Source organism: Mustelus asterias, chromosome 18, assembly GCF_964213995.1.
Source record: "Mustelus asterias chromosome 18, sMusAst1.hap1.1, whole genome shotgun sequence".
Classification (NCBI taxonomy): domain Eukaryota; kingdom Metazoa; phylum Chordata; class Chondrichthyes; order Carcharhiniformes; family Triakidae; genus Mustelus; species Mustelus asterias.
Window position 1 is genome coordinate 56,955,619 of NC_135818.1, and position 22,349 is coordinate 56,977,967.

A 22,349-nucleotide genomic window follows, 5' to 3' on the forward strand; every position below is an offset into this window, starting at 1 on the left:
GTATAACAATAATTTGACCAGTCTAATAAAAGGCTCTTTGAGAAAGGGATAAAACCTTCTATTTATGATCAAATTTGTCTCTTCCAAGCTCCCATTTCCATGTTGTTGATGGATTGAAAATGGCATAATATCATTTTATCTTTATGCATATTTGTATAACATTAGACCAATTGCAACATTATATGGCTAACTAAACAGTGAACACAAATGTATAAAAATACCCAGCACAATGGGAACAGCACCGATTTTTGCAAAACATAGATTATAACAATAGGCAATTTGACATTATGCAAACTCCAATGTAATTGCGACTCCTTAACAAATTTGAAACGATCTCCTTCACTGCCATTGTCAGATTGCTATCCAGCATCTATGTTTTTGATGAGACACTATTTCGCCCAATTATTAGGAAAACTGAAACCATTCCCGCAAATTCTATATTGCTGCCAACAATTCCATCCATTCTCTTGGCCATTGTCTCAGGCTGTACTAGGTTTCACCCCATGTCAAAATCTTGTTTAAGCATGAATTAAGCTTCTGGCCCCATCACAGAGACTACCTTCTACCACCCCATAACACTATCCGAATCTTAAGCATACCTGTTGAGGAAACTATTATGCATGTCTTTGTTGCCCTCTTTTTAGGTCAAACCAAACCAAGTAAACAAACTCAGATTAAATCAGGAAAATTTTTTCTTGCCAGCTTTGACTATCCTAATGCTCTCCTTAGCAGGCCTCCCATTCTCCACCCTTCGTAAACCAGCTCATCCAAAACTCTGCAGCCTATTAAGCCCTACTTGCCTCACTGACCTACACTGGCTCCCAGTTTCCCAACACTTTCAATTTAAATCTTGCATGTTTATATCCCTATATACCTTCACTCATCATCATTTTATCTGTAACCTCATCCAATGCAATAATGCCTCCTCTGAACTTCAGCTCTGATTCTGGCTGCTTGTGCAATGTACCACCTCTCACCTCTGCATCCATTGACCCCCCCACCCCCTTTGTCTCTTACATTCTCCGCAAAAGCTACCTCTTTTTCATCAAGTTTTTAGCATTTTCTCCTTTATCTCCTTTTTCTTGGCTTACATTTTAATTTCAGTAAGGCTTCTGAGCTTTGGGATGTTCTTCAGTGTTAGATGTACTATATAAATACAATGTGTTGTTGACATTTTGACATTGGAATTCCACTGTAAATGTTTCTAGGTACCAAGTTTCAATGGGCTATGCACCCTGTGACAGATTTTTATTGTAAAGAATAAGGACCAGGTCCTTATATATATCATACAACAGCAAAATACTGTGGATGATGGACCTCTTGAAATAAGAAGAGATAGAAATAAAATAGAAAATGCTGGAAATACTTAGCAGCTCAATCTGTGGTGAGAAAAACCATAGAACTGAAACGTTTATCATCATTTTATCACCAACAGCACCTTTTTAATGTCATTATCCTGATAAATGCATGATGGCATAATGGTTAGCACTTTTGCCTCACAGCACCAGGGACCCTGGTTCAACTACAGGCTTGGGTCACTGGCTGTGTGGAGTCTGCATATTCTTACCATGTCTGTGTGGGTTTTCTCCGAGTGCTCCGGTTTCCTCCCACGGTCCTGAAAGATGTGCTGGTTAGATGCATTGGCCATGCTAAATTCTCCCAATAGGTGCTGGAGTGTGGTGACGAGGGGATTTTCACAGTAACTTTGTTGCAGTGTTAATGTAAGACTAACTTGTGACGCTAATAAATAAATAAAAAGTTCAAGTTGGATGCACTGAAGTCTTATTCATTCCAGCAACTCAATTTTTCACCAATCTGCCTCCCACATTCCCACTGCCATCCCATTGAGTACAGGCAAGTTACAGCAGTATTTATTGCTCCTTCCACTAGTGGGGGCTGTGTACGGTGCCAGTAACGAGGTGGTTGTTCTTGCACCGAGCATACAGCGGGAGCCGTGTGAGGTGTTGGTGACCTTCCTGGTGACTGAAGCAGCGAAGAAGTGGGTGATGATATTTGTTTCTGGTTTAATATGTGTGAGACGTGGGCGCTGTAACATTTACTGTAAGGGGTGTCGGGTCAATTCTATTTTTTTTCCGCCCCCATCCAGTCCTGTCGGTCGCTTCCAGCTGACCATGGGTGCTGTTCAGGCCTAGCAGTTTAGGAAGTTGTCTTAACCTCCCAAACCGGCCCAGGCTGCAGTCAGACAGATATCTGCAGCTGCACAGCATCCTACATCTATCTGGTGGGACCTGAAGCCAAATTTGCAGTGAACAGCATTTGACTGATTTTAACTTTGTGTTTTTGCGAATAAGTCGCCGTGATCTCTGAAGGTGGTTAACAGTCCTTTTTACTGTGTCTCAATTTATTTTAATCCGTAGACGATGGCTGGTCGCGCTATTGCAGAATGGTGGGCATTAATGAAACCCTACGCCATTGCTTATCGGGAATTATGGCCGAGTTTAGCTATCACCACCTTCTTGTTCTACAAGATATCATACGGAGGTGAGTGTCCTTGACCAAAATAGGAACCGGTTTTTAATGTGTCTTGGCATATTAGATCTTAAGGGTGGCGCAGTGGTTAGCACTGCTGCCTCACAGCACCAGGGACCCGGCTTCAATTTCGGCCTTGGGTCGCTGTCTGTGTGGAGTTTGCACGTTCTCCCCGTGTCTGTGTGGGTTTCCTCTGGGTGCTCCGGTTTCCTCCCACAGTCCAAAGATGTGTGGGTTAGGTTGATTGGCCATGATAAATTGATCTGTGTGTGAGGATGATTAGCAGGGCAAATATGTGGGGTTACGGGAAGAGGGCCTGGGTGGGATTGTGGTTGGTGCAGACTCGATGGGCCGAATGACCTTCTGCATTGTAAGATTCTATGACTCTGGTCTTATTGGTACTCTGGTAATGTCTCTTCTCTCCCCACCTCCCATCCAAAGAATTATGTCACATTGAATTGTTTGTGGCATTTTGAAGCTTTTATGTTCCTATAAAAGCCATTTAATAAGAATACAAATCTTAAACTTCTTAAAAATCTTAAAATGGGTGGCATGGTGGCACAGTGGTTAGCGCTGCTGCCTCAGCTCCAAGGACCTGGGTTCGATTCGTGGCTTGAGTCACTGTCTGTGTGGAGTTTGCACATTCTCCCTGTGTCTGCGTGGGTTTCCTCCGGGTGCTCCAGTTTCCTCCCACAGTCCAAAGATGTGTGGGTTAGGTTGATTGGTTTTGCAAAATTGCCCCTTAGTGTCCTGGTGTGCAGGTTAGAGGAATTAGTGGAGTAAATGTGTGGGGTAGTGAGGGTAAGGCCTAGGTGGGATTGTTGTCGATGGGCTGAATGGCCTCCTTCTGCACTGTAGGGTTTCTATGATTCTCTGATTCCTTGGGCCAGATGTTATGCCAAAAATGGTGGTTTCTGACAACATTCCTGCCCAAACAAAATCTTTTATTTCTTACCGTATTGCTATTTTGGGAGACTGATTCTTCTTTTGTTTATTCTCTCCCATCTTTCGCAGACCTTCCTTTTGTTCTTGTCCCATTCACCCGTTGCTCAAAACTTATCACTTGGCTGGATGAGTGCCATCCCAGCTACATTCAAGAAACTTGACACCACTGGGGATAAGGCAGCCTACTCAATTAGCACACCATCCATCGACACAGTGGCAGCAATGTGCAGCATCTAAAAGATGCACTGCAACAACTCACAAAGGCTCCTTTGACTGTATTTTCATCCCAAAACCTTTACCACCTCGAAGCATAAAGGCAGCAGGTGCATGGGAATGCCAACATCTGCAAGTTCCCCTCCAAGCTTACACACCATCCTCATTTGGAACTATACTACTGTTCCTTCACTGTTGTTAGGTCAAAATCCTGAAACTCTCTTCCTACCAGCACTGTGGGTGTACCTACACCACATGGACCACAGCGATTCAAGAAGGTTTATCAACCTCTTTGGCCACATTGTGAATGCTCCTTTTGTGACTCGCAAGGCTTGGAATCAGAGCTTCAGGCTCAGAGACTGTGATGCTGCATACTGGCTGACAATACCTTTCACTTTTGCACATACTAATCATCTTATCTTTGTTCTTGCAGGTAAAAAGGCTGTAAAAGACAGTAAGTATTTATCCATTTCAAACATTTGTCTCTTCCAGCTGAACATGCCTCTGACAATTGGGACAATTTTAAAAAAATAATTTACACATTGTTTGTGCATGTAACACTATCGGAGCGACCAGCACTTCCTCAAATTTGCCTTGCTTCAGTGGTAGCACTGTTGCCTTTAAGTCAGAAGTTCATAGGTTCAAACCTAACTCTAAGTACTTGCACATATAACGTGAGCTAACATTTCAGTGAGGTATTAAGGGTGTGCTGGACTGCTGGAGGTGCCATCCTATGAAATTGTTGTTGAGTTGAGGTGCCGTTTTCCCTTTGGGCAGCAGTAAAAGATTCTGCAGCTATATTTGAATGAGAGCAAGAAAATTTTACCAATGAAATGGTCACTTAATCCTTATCCATAATCCAACAATAATAACAGATTTACTAATTGCTGTTTATGGGGCTTTGGTGTGTAAAAAGAAAAAATGGCTGCTGCATTTTTGTAAATGTCTTGCATTTTTTTTAGTCGTTCTCTCTTCATTCCCAGAAACACACATCACAGTGAATGTTAATAATGTCTTTCTGGAAACTCCATGTTTTTTGCATATTTTACTGATGATATGCCAGTGGCACTCAGTTTAACCACAGGTGGCTTGTTGGTTTCTTTTAAAGGAGGCATCTAGTGCAGCTTTTGTCACAGAATTGTTTTAAGAAATAATCCTATGGGTGACGCAGTAGCTCAGTGGTTAGCACTACTGTCTCACAGCGCCAGGGACCTGGGTTCAATTCCAGCCTTGGGTGACTAAGTCCAAAGATTGCCGGGTTAGGTGGATTGGCCATGCGAAATTAACCCTTAGTGTCCTGGGATGTGATTAGAGGGATTAACAGGGTAACTAAGCAGGGATAGGGCTGGGTGGGATTGTTGTCAATGCAGACTCAATAGGCCAAGTGGCTGCCTTCTGCACTGTAGGGATTCTATGACTATGTGGAGTTTGCACATTCTCCCCATGTCTGCATTGGTTCTCCCCTCAGTCCAAAGATGTGTGCTTTAGGTTGATTAGCCATCCTAAATTGCCCCTTAGTGTCAGGGGAATTTGCAGGGTGAATAAGTGGGGCTGCAGGGATGGGGCCTGGATGGGATCATTGTCAATGAGGGCTGATGGGCCAAATGGCCGCCTCCTGCACTGGGGATTGTCTGATTCTATAATATCATAAGATTCTGATGCCATGGAATAGGCTGCAGTTGATTATAACAACCAGCAATTTGCATTTGTATAGAGCCTTCAGCAAAATACATCAACAGAACAAAGGACCAGATTTGAACAGAAATAGACTGATTAAAAATTTGAACTCTAGAACAAAGTGAACAGAGAAAATTACAACACAGAAACAGGCCCTTCGGCCCTCCAAGCCTGCACTGACCATGCTGTCTGACTTAACTAAAACCCCCTACCCTTCCGGGGACCATATCCCTCTATCCCTATCCTATTCATGTATTTGTCAAGACGCCCCTTAAAAGTCACTACCTTATCCGCTTCCACTACCTCCCCCGGCAACGAGTTCCAGGCACCCACTACTCTCTGTGTAAAAAATCTGCCTCGTACATCTCCTTTAAACCTTGTCCCTCGTACCTTAAACCTGTGCCCCCTAGTAATTGACTCTTCCACTCTGGAGAAAAAGCTTCTGACTATCCACTCTGTCCATGCCTCTCATAATCTTGTAGACTTCTATCAGGTCTCCCCTCAACCTCTGTCGCTCCAGTGAGAACAAACCAAGTTTCTCTAACCTCTCCTCATAGCTAATGCCCTCCATACCAGGCAACATCCTGGTAAATCTTTTCTGTACCCTCTCCAAAGCCTCCACATCCTTCTGGTAGTGTGGTGACCAGAATTGAACACTATATTCCAAGTGCGGCCTAACTAATGTTCTATAAAGCTGCAACATGACTTGCCAATTTTTAAACTCAATACCCCAGCCAATGAAGGCAAGTATGCGGTATGCCTTCTTGATTACCTTCTCCACCTGCATTGCCACTTTCAGTGACCTGTGTACCTGTACACCCAGATCCCTTTGCCTATCAATATTCCTAAGGGTTCTGCCATTTACTGTATATTTCCTATCTGTGTTAGACCTTCCAAAATGCATTATCTCACATTTGTCTGGATTAAACTCTATCTGCCATCTCTCCGCCCAAGTCTCGAACTGATCTATATCCTGCTGTATCATCTGATGGTCCTTATTGCTTTCTGCAAATCCACCAACCTTTGTGTCGTCCACAAACTTACTAATCAATCCAGTTACATTTTCCTCCAAATCATTTATATATATATATATATATTACATACAAACAGCAAAGGTCCCAGCACTGATCCCTGAGGAACGTCACTTGTCACAGCCCTCCATTCAGAAACGCACCCTTCCACTGCTATCCTCTGTTTTCTTTGACCGAGCCAGTTTTGTATCCACCTTGCCAGCTCACCTCTGATCTCATGCGACTTCACCTTCTGCACCAGTCTGCCATGAGGGACCTTGTCAAAGGCCTTACTGAAGTCCATGTAGACAACATCCACTGCCCTACCCTCATCAATCATCTTTGTCACTTCCTCAAAACTCGATCAAGTTCGTGAGACATGACCTCCCCTTCACAAAACCATGTTGCCTCTCACTAATACGTCCACTTATTTCCAAGTGGGAATAAATCCTGTCTCGAAGAATCCTCTCCAATAATTTCCCTACCACTGATGTAAGGCTCACCGGCCTGTAATTACCTGGATTATTCTTGCTACCCTTCTTAAACAAAGGAACAACATTGGCTATTCTCCAATCCTCTGGGACCTCCCCTGTAGCTAGGGATAATACAAAGATTTCTCAAGGCCCCAGCAATTTCCTCCCTTGCGCCTCTCAGTATTCTGGGGTATATCCCATCAGGCCCTGGAGACTTGTCTACCTTGATGTTTCTCAAGAACCCCAATACCACCACCTTTTTGATCTCAACATGACTCAAACTATCTACACATCCTTTCCCAGACTCTCATCCACCAAGTCCTTCTCTTTGGTGAATACTGACACAAAGTACTTATTTAATACCTCGCCCATTTCCTCTGGCATAGATTGTCCTTGTCCTTGATTGGGCCAACCTTCTCCCTGGCTACCCTCTTGCTCTTTATATATGTATAAAAAGTCTTGGGATTTTCCTTAATCCCGCTGGCCAACGCTTTTTCATGACCCCTTTTAGCCCTCCTTACTCCTTGCTTAAGTTTCTTTCTACTTTCCTTGTATTCCACACTTGCTTCGTGTGTTTCCACCCTCCTAGCTTTGACAAATGCTTCCTTTTTCTCTTTGACTAGGCTCACAATATCTCTCATTATCCAAGGTTCCCAAAACTTGCCATACTTATCCTTCATCCATACAGGAATGTGCCGGTCCTGAATCCCTATCAACTTACACTTGAAAGCCTCCCACATGCCAGATGTTGATTTGCCCTCAAACATCTGCCCCCAATCTACATTCTTCAGTTCCTATCTAATATTGTAGTAATTAGCCTTCCCCCCCAATTTAGCACCTTAACTTGAGGACTACACTTATTTTTATCCATCAGTACCTTTTAAAGCTTACTGAATTGTGATCACTGTTCCCGAACTGCTCCCCTACAGAAACATCGACCACCTGGCTGGGTTCATTCCCCAATACCAGGTCCAGTATGACCCCTTCCCTAGTTAGACTATCTACATACTGTTTCAAAAACCCGGAGGTGTTGGAGGAAATGGAACAGATAACACATGGAACTAAGTTTGAAGAGATGACTGCTTTGCAACTGATGAACTGAAGGATGGAGAATCAAAAGAAGTAAATAAGGGAGCAGAATTATTTTGTCAGATTGAATGTGGGTAGTGAACTTGAGTTTGTGGTTATGGTTGAGCTCAATGCCAACAAAGAGGGTGTTGGAAGAGCTGAATCTAGAGCTGACAAAAGGATCAGGATTTGGTAGGGAGGTTTTAAAAATAAACTCCCATATGGCATATTATTCATCAAATTACTTTGTCCTGGTTGTTTAGCGTCATTTTGGAAATGTGCTGACCGTCGTAGAATTGAGACATGCAGTCTAACAAGGTCCAAGATTTGGTCCCTTGAAGGAACCAGAAATGTTTATAAAACTGAGGGAAACTATTTGGCTCATCATATCTGTGCTGGTTCATTATTCAAATAATCCAAAGCTAATTACATTGTCCTGCTCTCTCCCCATTATCTTGTGTTCTTTCCCACTCATTGTAAAATAATCTGCCAATATTCGTGTTGTAAGGTGGCCCACAAAAAATTGAAAAGTGCCTTTGGAACTCCATCCAAGCATGAGTCAGTCACTCTGACTTTACTGAATCATATGTGTGGGCTGACTGCTTGATTTGTCCACAGTTTAACAGATTGTACCATTATGGCCACAGTATATATTTTGTGTGCTGTCTTCCAATGTTGCAAGCAGACTCCCTGCTTGAAATTAATTTTAATGCATTTAGAAATACCAGTGTTTTGTCATTTATCTTGCAGTGGAGTGGATATTGTTGCTGCTAACTCTAAGAGAACTGCATGGTGCATTTATATTTCACAGGAATAACAATTACTCACTCTATCCACCCTTAGCAACTACGTTCCACCTCGCCTTAGAGTCCAGAATATTTTCATCCCCCCACACGCTCTGAAATGGCCAAACAAATTGCTCAGTTCGAGGGCGATTAGGGATGGGCAACAAGTGCTGACCTTCCCAGCAACTCGTACATCTCATGGAAAAAGAAATTGCCTCTGATTCAGAAGTTGGTGATGATGTAAGCTACTGCAGGACTTGAGCACCTAATTTAGGTGGATACAGCATTGCCATCTTTTGAATGAGATGTTCAGTTGAGGTACTGTTCCAAGACCCCAATTGTACCACTGGAAAAAGAACAAGGGTGTTCTCCTGGCACTTTGACTAGCATTAATCCTTCATTTTGTGGTTAAGCAACTGGAGGTTGTGGAATTAAATCTCACTATGGCTAGTTGTGGAACTGGATTCAATAAATTTAAAAACATGGGTGAGTAATGGGAACTGATCATGAAATCTGATAGATTTTTGTAAAAACTTAACTGGTTCACTAACATCCTTCAGGGAAGGGAACTAGCCTCCTACCCAATTGGGTCCACATTGATACCAGTCCCATACCACACACTGTACTTCAAAAGTAAATTAATTAACTCTGAAATTCTTTGGGACTCTTTTTCTGCGAATGTGAAAGTTGCTGTGCAAATACAATGTGTGCATAACAGTGAAAGAAATCAACAATGGCTTCATAACCCTTCTTGGATTTTTATCTTGGATTTAGTCTTTAACTGTATTGTTTTTAACCTGATATTTTGCAACATGCTTCAATGAATTTGCAGAACCAACTGCTTGCAATAACCTAGCAATTTTCACGTAGCACCATGGGTGCTTTTGTAAGGAGGAATAAATAAATGGAATAGATATTGAATTATTCTGGGGGAAAGGATGCATGACCAAAGGGATAGGGAATGTAAGTTTGGAGGAAATGGGAGCTGGAGTGGACCAAGGCAGTAGATGGATTTGTTGATGAGGATTTAAAGTTCAATGAGTTTGAAGAAACAAATCGGTGTACCTTATCAAGGATGAGGCTGATAGCTAAACAGGACTTGGATAAGATTACATGTAGCATTTTGGACAATTTGGAATTCATGAAACAAGGGGTAACAGAAGCGCGGTATGAACATTGGCAAAGTGGAAGTTTGAGGTTAGCATCGGGATGGCTTTGAAGCTCAGCTGTGGGTTGAGTGGTTTGATTCTGCTTTCCCAGCCAGGTAAGTTGGGTTAGTGCTAAAGGAATGGTGATCATGGCTTGAATTAAAAACAGTGGCATTGGTTTGTCTAAAAACTAATGTGGTAGTTGCGGAAAATATTTGGCTCGGATTGTTTTTTTACCAAATGGGTGCTTATTTTGAAAGGGAGAAATGATACCCAATCATAGGGAACCATTAACAGTACAGACCAAGAAAGTAATTTGGTCTGGATTTTGCAGTGAGAGCAAGATGTGAGGACAGTTTAAAACAACTAACCAAGAGCCAGTCAGTGGGTTCGGAGCCCACATTGAGAATACAAATTTGGGATGTAACATCATAGGGAAGCAGGTAGGTGATTGGTTGGAGTATTTTTGCTTTCTGGATTTTCTAAACTGGTGTGTTTCAATCTGTGTAAGTGAAATATTTATTGAAACGATAATAAAAGCACAAGCAAGACTAGAGGCATTATTTAAAATTTAACTAAGAAAATATTATTAGTTAATTGAAACACCTGAGGATGGCAGGGCAGGTGATGAGTTGCAGCTGTAGTATGTGAGTGGATGCAAATGTGATCCATGGAAAATATGGCTGCATTTAATCTCTAGTTTGAGGAACACAGAGGGTGGTGGGTGCCTGGAACTCACTGGGGGACGTTCTGGAGGCAGATACGTTCTGGAGGCAGGGGCGGCACGGTAGCACAGTGGTTAGCACTGCTGCTTCACAGCTCCAGGGACCTGGGTTCGATTCCCGGCTTGGGTCACTGTCTGTGTGGAGTTTGCACATTCTCTTTGTGTCTGCGTGGGTTTCCTCCGGGTGCTCCGGTTTCCTCCCACAGTCCAAAGATGTGCGGGTTAGGTTGATTGGCCATGCTAAAAATTGCCCTTAGTGTCCTGAGACGCGTAGGTTAGAGGGATTAGCGGTTAAATATGTGGGGATATAGGGGTAGCGCCTGGGTGGGATTGTGGTCGGTGCAGACTCGATGGGCCGAATGGCCTCTTTCTGTACTGTAGGGTTTCTATGATTTCTACGATAGTGACTTTTAAGGGGCGTCTTGACAAAGACATGAATAGAGTGGGATTAGAGGGATATGGTCCCTGGAAGGGTAGGGGGTTTTAGTTCATACAGGCAGCATAGTTGGTGCAGGCTTGGAGGGCCGACGGGCCTGTTCCTGTGCTGTAATGTTCCTTGAATTTTGGCTTAAGAGTTAATGAACTGGGGTCTGAACTTAGGACACTGTGATGCATCAGGGAGGGGTAAAGTCACCTGGACACTTTGTCTCATAAGTATAATGTGGGAAAATGTGAACTTGTCCACTTTGGTAGGAAGAATAGAAAAACATATTACTTAAATGGAGAGACTACAGACCTTTGATGGACCTGGGCACCCTGATCCCTCTGTATTTCAATCACAAAGCGTTAGTATGCAGGTACAGCAAGTGGTTAGGAAGGTAAATGGAATGTTGTTGTTTAATGCAAGTGGAATTAAATATAGACGTAAAGCCGTTTTGCTAGAATGGTTTCCGGGCTTTGGTGAGACTGCATCTGGACTACTGTGTGCAGTTTTGGTCTTTTTTTTAAAAAAGGATCTAGTTGATTTAGAAGCAGTTCAGAGAAGGTTCACTTGACTGATGCATGAAATGAGGGAGGTAGCTTATGAGGAAAGGTTAGACAGGAATTGGAGTTCAGAAGAATGAAAGGTGATCTTATTGAAACAAGTTGATCCCGAGAAGACTTGACAGGGTCGTTACTGGGAGGAGGTTTCTACTTGTGGGAGAGATTCAATAAGAGGTCTAATGCTTAAGACAGAGATGAGAATGTTTTTCTCGAAGGGTCACCAGAATGTGGAATTCTCTTCTGAAGAAAAGTGAAGGCAGGGTCATCGAATTTATTCAAGGCAAGGTTGGACAGATTTTTGCTGGACAAGAGAGTTGAGAGTTATGGGGGGGAAGATAGCAGTGTAGTTGAAGTCGCAACCAATTCACCGATAATTTTATTGAATGGCAGAGCATGCTTGAAAGGCTGAATGGCCTTCTCATGTTCCCATGTCCTTGTTGCTGATTTCCCACATGTTTCAGCCTTCTAATTTGTACTGAAGTGCAGTCAATTAGTAACTTAATATCTGCAGAAAAGGAAGGGTCTGTCTGGATAAATTGAAAAATATTTCCTTTCATGAAGAGGATCTTCTAAATCTAAGGATGATCTTTGAGGCTATTCTTTGCACTCCAGCACTTGAATGTTTTGGAGATCAGAACTAGATGAAGTATTCCGGTGCAGTCTGGTCAGATGTACTACCTGGGTCTCTTCTTCAAACCACCACCAGTCAATCACTGTACAAAATATCTTTACTTAATAGAAATAGGTTTTAATTTTATCTGCTGTCCCCATGTTCCATGTGATGGAAAATATACTTGCTTTTCTCTTACTGAATATTACCATTTTGTTATCACTTCAATTTGAGTTACAAATGTTCTATCGTGTATTAAGTTTTGATTTTTTTAAAACTATATCTAGAATCTGCCAGTCAAGGACACTGATACCACTACTGAGTTGCATGGACTTGTGCTAGAATCATGTGAACCACCGCTTAACGAAATGGGTTACAGAAGAATGACCACCATCTGGAAGCTTCCTGTGTATTTTGTTCAAACTTGTGCAATGTTTATGAAATTATAACAATAAATGTTGCTTTGGAAATACGTTTATTATTTTAATGGATATTCTGTTCGAGTTTTTAATCCTGAAAATATGACCTTTTACACAAACTAAACCAGTTCTACACTAATAATCAGTTAAAGTATTTGTTGTGGTTTTACTTTCATTCTGCTGCTCTGACATTGCTGTTATTGCTTTTAATCAAGATTGCATCACAAGTTTGGAATGAGTGGGTGGAGACAATTGCTGAATACTCTTATTATTTGGATTACTTTTTTATTTTTCCAAGGTCTCCTTGCACAAGCTTGGGTGGAAGCAGTTGCTGGGTGTTTGTACATGTTCTATTTATTGCAATTATTCACATCTCTCAACTATTTGGATACGTGTTCTTTCCTCCACCCATTCTTATTTTTAGAAAAACATGTCAACTCGTATCAGTACATTCAAAGCCTCAAGTAAATTTCATAGGAAAGTAAAAACTAAAGAATCAAAAATACTTGTGATTTTACAGTATCCTAATTCAGAGCACATGAGAAGACTGTTCAGTTGATCGTGCCATTGTCAGTTCTTCAAAAGCCATCAATTCCTTTAGCTTCAAGTATTTCCCCAGTTTGCTTTTGAAAGTTGCACTGCTGCCTCAGCGCCAAGGACCCAAGTTTGATTCCGGCCTTGGGTCACTGGAGTTTGCACTTTCTCCCCGTGTCTGCATGGTGGTGTTTCGGTTTCCTCCCACAGTCCAAAGATATGTAGGTTAGGTGAATTAGCCATGGTAAATGCACGGGGGTGGGAACTGTTGGTGGGCACAGGTAAGATGATTGGAGAATTGGCGGAGACCCAATTGGGCTGAATGACCTCCTTCTGCGCTTTAGCAATTCAATGGTTCTAAACCTTGCTTCTCCCACCATTTCAGGCAGTGCATTCCAGATCATAATGGAGTGTAAATCAAAAACTCGTCTTGCCTGTTGTTCTTTTGCCAATTACCTGTTCTGAGGAAAGGACATTGACCTGAAACATTAGCTCTTCTGCACAAATGTTGCCAGTCCTGCTGTGTCTTTGGAGCATTTTGTTTGGTTCTCATCACCTTAACATCATATCGTTATTGAACCAATTCTGTTTGATAATTTGGAATAAAGCTTTCATGCTTTGGCTGACAACTCCTGCCCAGTTTCATCGAATTAATGCACTTCTGGACTGAAACTATCTTTGATAGTGCTTCTCTCTAACGATGAAAACTGATTTTTTTGAAAGATTTAAACTTGTAATGATGCTGATGGATTTTTCTCAAGAGCTTGACTAATATGTGATTTGTGAAATTGTCATAATACAAGGTAAACTCAAAACCAATAAATTCAATTTGAAGGAAATGCCAAGCTTTTGCTTACCAAACTATGGCCCCCAACAGTTAGGGATCTTCTCGGAAGAAGCGATCACGATAGTTGAATTTAAAATACAGACTGAGCATGAGAAGGTAAAATCCAATACCAGTGTCTTGTGCTTAAACAAAAGAGACTACAAAGGGACGAGGGAGGAGCAAAAACTTAATGGTGGGACAATTGAGGAACAGTGGAGGACTTCCAAAGTGTTTTCTCACTTTGCTCAGCAAAAGTATATATCAGTGATAAGGAAGGACTGTCGGAAAAAAGATAATCAGCCATGGATATCTAAGGAAATAAAGGAGGGTATTAAATTGAAAGAAAATGCACACAAAGTGGCCAAGATTAGTGGGAAACTAGAGGATTGGGAAATCTTTAAAGGTCAACAGAAAGCCATGAAAAAAGCTGTAAAGAAAAGTAAGATGGATTATGAGAGTTAACTCGCTCAGAATATAAAAACAGATAGCAAAAGTTTCTACAAATATATAAAACGAAAAGGAGTGACTAAAGTAAACATTGGTCCTTTAGAGGATGAGAAGCAAGGTGTAATAACTGGAAATGAAATGGCTGAGACATTGAACAGGTATTTTGTGTCGGTCTTCACAGTTGAAGACCCAAATAACATGCCAAAAATTGATGACCCAGAAACTATCATCACAAAAGAGGTAGTTTTGGGCAAGCTAACGGGGTTAAAGATAGACAAGTCTCCTGGCCCTGATGGAATGCATCCCAGGGTACTAAAGGAGGTGGTGGGGGGAAATAGCAAATGCACAAGTGGTAATTTACCAAAATTCGCTGGACTCTGGGGTGGTTCCTGCAGATTGGAAAACAGCAAATATGACGCCACTGGTTAAAAAAGGAGGTAGACAAAAGGCGGGTAACTATAGGTCGATTAGCTTATTTCTGTAGTAGGGAAAATGCTTGAATCTATCATTATGGAAGAAATAGCGAGACATCTGGATATAAATTGTTCCATAGGGAAGATGCAGCATGGATTCATGAAGGACAGGTCATGTTTGACCAATTTGGTGGAATTCTTTGAGAACATTATATGGACAATGGGGAACTATGGATGTGGTGTATCTGGATTTCCAGAAGGCATTTGACAAGGGCTGCTCCATAAGATAAAGGTGCACGGTGTTACGAGTAATGTAATAACATAGATCAAGGATTGGTTAACTAACAGAAAACAAAGAGTGGGGATAAATGGATGTTTTTTCTGGTTGGCGATCAGTGACTAGTGGTGTGCCTCAGGGACTGCAATTGTTTACAATTTACATAGATGATTTGGAGTTGGGGACCTAGTGTGTCAAAATTCGCAGATGACACTAAGATGAGTGGCAGAGCAAAGTGTGCAATCTCTCTTCCCCACCTCCCAAAGGATTGCTCATTTTAAGGCAGGGTCGGACAGCAGGTGGCGATCGGTGCGCATGATAGAGAAAGTGATGTTCTGGGCGAGTTGCTGCAATGCCATGTTTCCCTCATTGCCTCTGCATTACTCAGCCCCTGCTGCAGACCATCCGGAGAGTTTACATTCCAGGGATGCCAGTGACTTGTGCTGGCCTCGCCCTCCCTCCCACCCACCCACCCCTCACCGTTTGCGCAAACCATGAGAGTTTCGGCACAGCGCTGGTGAGGTCGTGGGGAGTTGCGTACATTTTGTGTGTTGGAAAAATAAAGACTTTGGTGGTGGACAGAAACGTCGTAAATCCAAGCGTCTGACAGCCCGCCGGCAGGCACCTGACGCCCGGGCTCTGGAGGACGGACGCACGCGCGGAGGGGAGGGGAGGTGTCAGCTGACTGGGCCTCGCGCTCCATCCCGCTCGCGGCTTCCGCGCGCCGCCGTCTCGCGACCGAGCCCCAACGGAAAGTGGCTTCAAAAACTCCTGGCAGCCGCCCGTGGGCTAGTGACTGACGGACGGGGTGGGTGGGTGGGGAGGGGAAGAAGCTGCCCACAACCCTCGCTGCCATTTTTAAATCGCCGCCCCCCCCCCCCCGTCTCTCTTCTTGGGTAGGGGAGTGAAGGGTGGAAAGCCAGTAGCAGTGGCCCTGGAGTTGGACTGGTGCCCTCTCTTCCCTTGTCAGAGCCGATTTGTTCCGACCCCTCCCCTCCCAGCTGCTGCTGCTGCGAGCCGCCGCTCACATTGAACCCCGGGATCAGCAGCAAATTGAATCTTTTCTCTTGGTCGCATTGGTGGGATTGTGCTTTTGAGACATCGCCAAAAATGATGCCGGTGAGTGTCTGCTACTGCCCCGGGACGTGAATTAACACGATTTAAGGAGAAGCTGGCTATCCCTTTTTTTTTCCGCCGCCAAATAATCTCTCACCTTACGAAGGGGAGAAATTAAAGGGATTTATACTGTATGGGTGGGTGGCTGGGTGGGAATGGTTGACGCTACCGTGGTAGAAGAAAGCAATAACTAAAATACCGCAGTGAGCTCCCTTCTACCAGATCATCGCACGTTATTCAGTTAGCGTCGAAATGCTGTATTTATATTTTAATCTTCACGTCGTCGAAAATATTTTAATAAACCGAAAGGAACCCTCTGTTCGGTTTTGCTTTTGTAAAATGGCCTGGATGAGTTTTGATGTTTACACCTACTCCCATGTCCAAAGATGTCCCTTGTCCACTGTAATTACTGTGATATAATAAAGACTCCGATGCGCGAATCAAAAGAAATATGAATGATTGTGGAAAGTACTGTCAGGTTATTGTACTGTATTATAAACAAACTTGGGGCGGGGAAGGCAGAACTTCTTGATCATTGTAGGAAATTTAAATGACTCTGGGTCCAAGTAAAATTTGGTGACATGTCAACAAATAAAGCCTTAACAGCGGAAAAGCAAGATTTATCTTTTTCTGCTATATTTAGGGTAACCTTTATCCTGTCAAATATTGTACCAAAGATTCCTGCTCTTGATAGAAACTGCTATAGCAAGAACTTGTTACACAACAATATTGTATTTTCACGACCTTTAGTTCTTAGCTTGATATGGCCATGTCCTGCATTTTAAAATTTGAAAATTAGAACAAGCCTTTTGTGTAAGTTTGCACTATGCCATTATTTACCCAATATTAATCTATTTTTAATTACACTTTTTGAATCAATGGGGTGACTATTCTTTAGGTATCTTTAGGAATGATGTACTTCTAAAGTTGATAATTTTATGTTCATGGTTGTCTTTTGAATGGGGTTTTAACTTACGGGGCAAAAATGTTTTCAGTGGAGCCCCTCTCTTTGCAACCTAATCTGCAATCATTTGAATTTGCCTCAATTCCTCTCTATCTCTACCCCTCTATCCACTAAGATTTTGTTTTTCCTCTTTAACAGAAAATATAGGCTGAATAGACATATGAAATTCTTCTGAATATGCACCTTTTATGCCTCATTCATTATCCTTTCTATATTTCTGTTTGGCTGAGAGAACAAATGATTTGTTGAAACTGTTCTGCACAGATCGACCTATTGATGGGATGGAATAGACTTTATTGTTGACATTTGAGTTTCAGTATTAATCTGCATGATGCTGCCTCTCAAATTTGATGTTTATATGTATATATATATTTGAGGGTTTTCCAACAATCTGTGGATTTTCTTAAATTTGGTGAGTGATGGTGATAGATGAAGAATAATGAGATGGGGGCAGGGGGCTAGTTGATCTACCAGATTTGTAGGGTTACCAACCAAGGGACCAGTGGAGGATGCAAAATCATAACTGCTTACCCCCTCTTCCACTGGTCCCTGTGAGAAGCATCAGAGGAACTTTTTAAAAGAAAGCCATACATATTTGGTTGGCAGCCACTTAAAGAATGCTGAAGTTCAAGTAGGGACCAAATGTTCTTTGGAGCCCTGCATCCAAACTGCAGAATCGACTGCATCTGCTTGGTGACAAATGAGTTCAAAAGATTTTCTTCCACAGTGGCCTGAAATGCTCAGTTGACACTCCTGAGTTATGGGCGTCACACATTGGCAAAACAATTATCACAACTCTGCCTCTGGTGAGATATATTTCATTTGGCTGCAATTGTATTAAAGTTGTTTTTATTGTAAATTTGTAACTTGAGTTTAAATTGCAATTTAACCTATTACTGGCAAGAAAATCTAGTCACAAACTTTTAAAAAGACACTTAAAAAGAACATTGATTTAAATTCACAAAAATATAAATACACAAATCAAAACCCATTTGAGACTTTTTAATTGTTCAGAAGGTTTATGACACACAACAATACTACTAGAGAGTTGAAAATTGCGTTTTAGATGATCAGGATGCATACACATTACCTTTTGGATTCTCAGCTGGCCATACTCTTTGATAAAGTATGCATTTCAGAAGTTACGTAATTAAATAAGTTTTTACCTATTCTCTTAAATGTTCTGATTTAAATGCTGTTGAGGAACATGTGCTGGCTCTTGGGTTGTATTAATATTGACTCCTTGAACTACTTATCACCAAAAATGTTTGATGCTGTTTGACATTTTTTGTTGTGATATTATGTTGAAAAGCTATAAAAACTAAGAACGTTGGTCTTCCAATTTATTATATATCATTGCACTTTACAAATAGTAACTAGAATGCTTTGTGTGTACAGAACATATCTATTAAACATAGAGTACGTTTGGCTCTTGGGTATATGATTTTTAAAGTGCCTTATGGTTGGGCTGACATAATGGTCGGCACCGCAAGATATCCTATCCTGTGACTATTCTTGTTTCTGTATGTAAACTTGTCATTTTAAAAAAAAAGTCTTCTAGACATATACGCTTGTTAGATTTGTATTTTTGAACTCCAATTTTTTATACCGTTTTCCTCTACTGCTGATGGTGTGACTCCTTGCTCCGTTCCACAGTTGCTGCACTTCATCTGTATTTTACCTATTCTTTTCAGCCTGTTATTTAATTGACCAGTAGGGAAGTATTGATGAAGTGCTAGTTTGCATAAAGTTATCACCTTGATATTTTTCTGAAATTGACCTTCACTGTAGAACAGTGTATGAATTTGTGTTGGCTGCTTACACTGATGCAAATCTTTCCCTTTACTGACCAAAAATGATGCTAATCAAGCTAAGAATTTTCACACTTGTACTTCAATCAGAGTAAACTCCGTCCAAAATGTAAAAATCCATACTTGATGCTGAACTGTAACTACAATGCACAAGTTACACTTTTGAAGAGTGCTACATTCATTCAATGGACACAATTGAAGTACTTTGAAAAAGCTGCAAGTTGTGGTTCTTAATTGTGTAGTCAGAGTCACAATGAAATAGGAGGCCATTTGGCTCATTGAGTCCATGTTAGCTCTTCCTGGAGCAATCCAGTCAGCCCCATTTCTCCACTTTATCCTTGTAAGTTTACTTCACTCCAATGTGCATTAAAAAATCATTCTTCATCTCTGCTTCTGCCCATGAGTTTCAGGTTGTCACCACTTGCTGAATTTTTAAAACAAGTTCTTCCTTGCGTTCTCCCTGCATCTCTTGTCCAAAACCTTGAATCTTTATCCCCTTGCCCTTGTGCTGTAGCTAATGGGAACAACGTTTCTTTGTCTACCATTACAGAGCATATATATGACACAGAAACGGGCCATTCTTCCAAACCAGTACATAGCTGATCTAAACCTGTCATATCTTGTGCCTCTCTATCAAATCTCCCCTCAATCTTCTTTGCTCCAAAGAGAACAATCCCAGCTTCTCTAAGCCATTCTGATAAATTTCCTCTGCACCCTCTGAAAGACCCTTGCACCCTTCTTAAAGTATAATGCCCAGAACTGGATGCAATCTAGTTGTGACCTAACCAGAGCTGTATTTTGGTTCAGCATAACTTCTCTTGTCGTGTAATTTTCATGTTCTGAAAAATATTTTTGGTTTTGTGTAAGGATTTTTAACTGGGGAATCTTGTTGCCCACTATACCTCTGAGAAGATAAATAATATCTTTAATATACAAAACAATCTAAGATCCTTTATGGGAGGAAGTGGGGGAAACTAGGTGGAAGCAATGATTGATGAATCATGATGTGGAGATGCCGGCGTTGGACTGGGGTAAGCACAGTAAGAAGTCTCACAACACCAGATTAAAGTCCAACAGGTTTATTTGGTAGCAATTTGCTACCAAATAAACCTGTTGGACTTTAATCTGGTGTTGTGAGACTTCTTACGATGAATCATGAAGCAGGGTTAGAAGAGAAAAGGTGGATAACTGGAGGAGTTTAATTGGGAAATTGTGTATATTAGGGCTCAGGTGTCTGAAAAGGTTAGTGGGAGTGAGACAGGACAAAGCTGAAGGAGGTTAGGGTGAGGTCATGAAGGAATTCAAGGACAGGGAACCAATTTATGTCAGGTGAGAATAGAGATGATGGGTTCACAAGATTTGGTGGTTATTTACATTTGAACATTTGCTGCTTCAAGTTCACGGCTTGTAAATTGACATTGCATTTCAGAATTTCTAACAATTTTTCCATACATGTGATTATGTTTAAATTAAAGTAAATTCACAAATAACGTAGCATAGTCAAACAAGATGAGCTGCGCAATTTCTTATACTCTGCGACACTGGTGGATAGTTAATATCTTGTCACACGGCTGGTAAGCATCTTTTATTTTGGTGTGAGATATTTTTAATTACCAGTTCTATTTACCTGCTGCTGGGCAAGTGAAGGATCAGGAAGCAAACCCCTCTTCCTGTGCATAGCAGCAACAAAAAGAGCAAACGCATGAGGAACTTGTTCTAACAAAGCTGTAGGAAGCAGCCTTTGGCTGAAAATTAAAATGTAGCTCATCACTTTTATAGCTTACTGTTGGAATGGAGTTCGTTGCAGAACGTGTCTGTTAAAGAAGTTTTCTGTATATTAACAAGTCTTAACTACTTGTAACTATATCCAAATATACAGTGAAGCGTACAGGCATAAAGCTATTTCCAACACCACACTGATTTTAAATCATATACTGCCTTGCATCACAGTGTGGGTGGTATTGTATGCAGCCCTACATTAACCCTGTGTATCCCAGACCCTTCTACTACACCAAAGTCCTTATTCCATGGATATAATTACTTGCGTTTACTTCAAGCCTTACATTGTTATAAGTCTTATGCTTTTACCTCATTGTTACAACCTTGATGCTATTCTAAAATTGTTGCGGTTACAGTATTAACATGAACAAGATTCTCAGTATGCAATCTGCCCTCTAAGTACTTGAAATTAAAGGTTCAGCCAGTTTGGAGGCTTTATAACCCTTCCACATCTCATTTGCTGCTCTGTCAGGAGAGGGGTAGGTTCGTTTGGTTATGGTTTTTGTTGTTGGCTTGGAAGTTGGCCTGGCATTTGGGTATCCTCACCAACCTGCAATGGAGGAAGTCTGTCTCCGGAGAGGGTGGAGACTGTACATGGTTCAGACAGTCCAACTAGCTGAATGCCTTGTCTAAGGTAAGATAACCTCTAGCTTACAGGTCTGCAGACTTTTTGCTGATGTCTGGAGCATTGCTGTCCCATTTTTAAAAAAATTCCTCAGATTCATTTTGTGTCTGGGTCTTGGGTGAGTCCCAGTGGAATTGGGTCTGAGGAATTGTGATCCATGTTGAAGATTTTAAAAGTGTGAGTACTGCTCTAAGAACTTAGGCTTCCAAGATAGTGTCACCGACCATTGCAGAAACGATGAATTCCCTGCGCTTGCTGGTTTTGCGGGCTTCACAGAATGGCAGCGATGTGCATCAAGAATGAAGAATTTTCAATGACTGCATGGGTTGGCTGTTTGCCGACATATTTAATCAGTGAAGCCAGATTGAGAGTAGCAAAACGTTTGAATGAACCGTAGATTTGCTGTTCAGGCAATTGCGAGTTTCGGAGAGTTGGGTCAGTTAATTATTTACTTGTTCCTCTTCTGTTCAACTTGGAGTCAGGGAATCTAATTAACAACAGATTTTATTTGAATGATGTTTCTGACTGAATTAGTAAAAGGGCTATTCAGAACTGGCTGCACCCTGGAAGTGAAAAGGATCTGGGTTACCCTTGCAGGTCATGAACTCTGCACGCTGAAGCTGGACTTCCAAGAGAGATTGTGCACACTCATCTACAATAAAAGTTTTGCTCTTAGCTTACAGGATCTTCTCTCTGGAGCTTGTTATGGTGAATTTTCTCAGCATCTATTGTTTCAGTTGGGAGCTTCTTTCAGCTCAGAACCCATTGAAGATGTCCTTTTTCTTGAGGGTTTTTGATCTGCTGTTGCCATCATGTTGGGGTGGTATTGGTTGCAGAACTTGGAGTCTTCTGCATGTTAACGGCAAGTCTTTATTCACTACTTGCACCTGTGTACAAATATACTGTAAAGGGTGAAGACATGGAACTATCTCCATTTGAAGACTTAACACGCCTCTGGTGAACACCACCCTGACCTTGAGTCATGTGCGGCTTCACATCACTGTGTGGGCA

General features: G+C 41.7%; 1 protein-coding gene and 1 long non-coding RNA gene across 13 annotated transcripts in view; both read left to right on the top strand.

Annotated features, from left to right (window-relative positions):
* Positions 1-1,898: 1,898 nt before the first annotated feature.
* Positions 1,899-12,607, top strand: LOC144507170 (uncharacterized). Of its 3 annotated transcripts, none has more exons than XR_013500044.1 (4): positions 1,899-1,999; positions 2,379-2,502; positions 4,082-4,102; positions 12,415-12,607. It is a non-coding gene; the product is annotated as an uncharacterized LOC144507170 (long non-coding RNA). The 3 variants fall into 3 exon arrangements; XR_013500045.1 differs by having other exon boundaries at positions 1,900-1,999; positions 3,505-4,102; XR_013500046.1 differs by lacking the exon at positions 4,082-4,102 and having other exon boundaries at positions 1,900-1,999.
* Positions 12,608-15,704: 3,097 nt separating this feature from the next.
* ppp1r13bb (protein phosphatase 1, regulatory subunit 13Bb) overlaps positions 15,705-22,349 on the top strand; it is a 102,369-nt gene continuing 95,724 nt past the window's right edge. For all 10 annotated transcript variants that reach the window (XM_078234031.1, XM_078234036.1, XM_078234033.1 and 7 more), the window contains exon 1: positions 15,705-16,162. In XM_078234031.1, the coding sequence (XP_078090157.1) occupies positions 16,154-16,162 (9 nt within the window). In that variant the 5' untranslated portion in view covers positions 15,705-16,153. The remainder of the gene's footprint in view (positions 16,163-22,349) is intronic.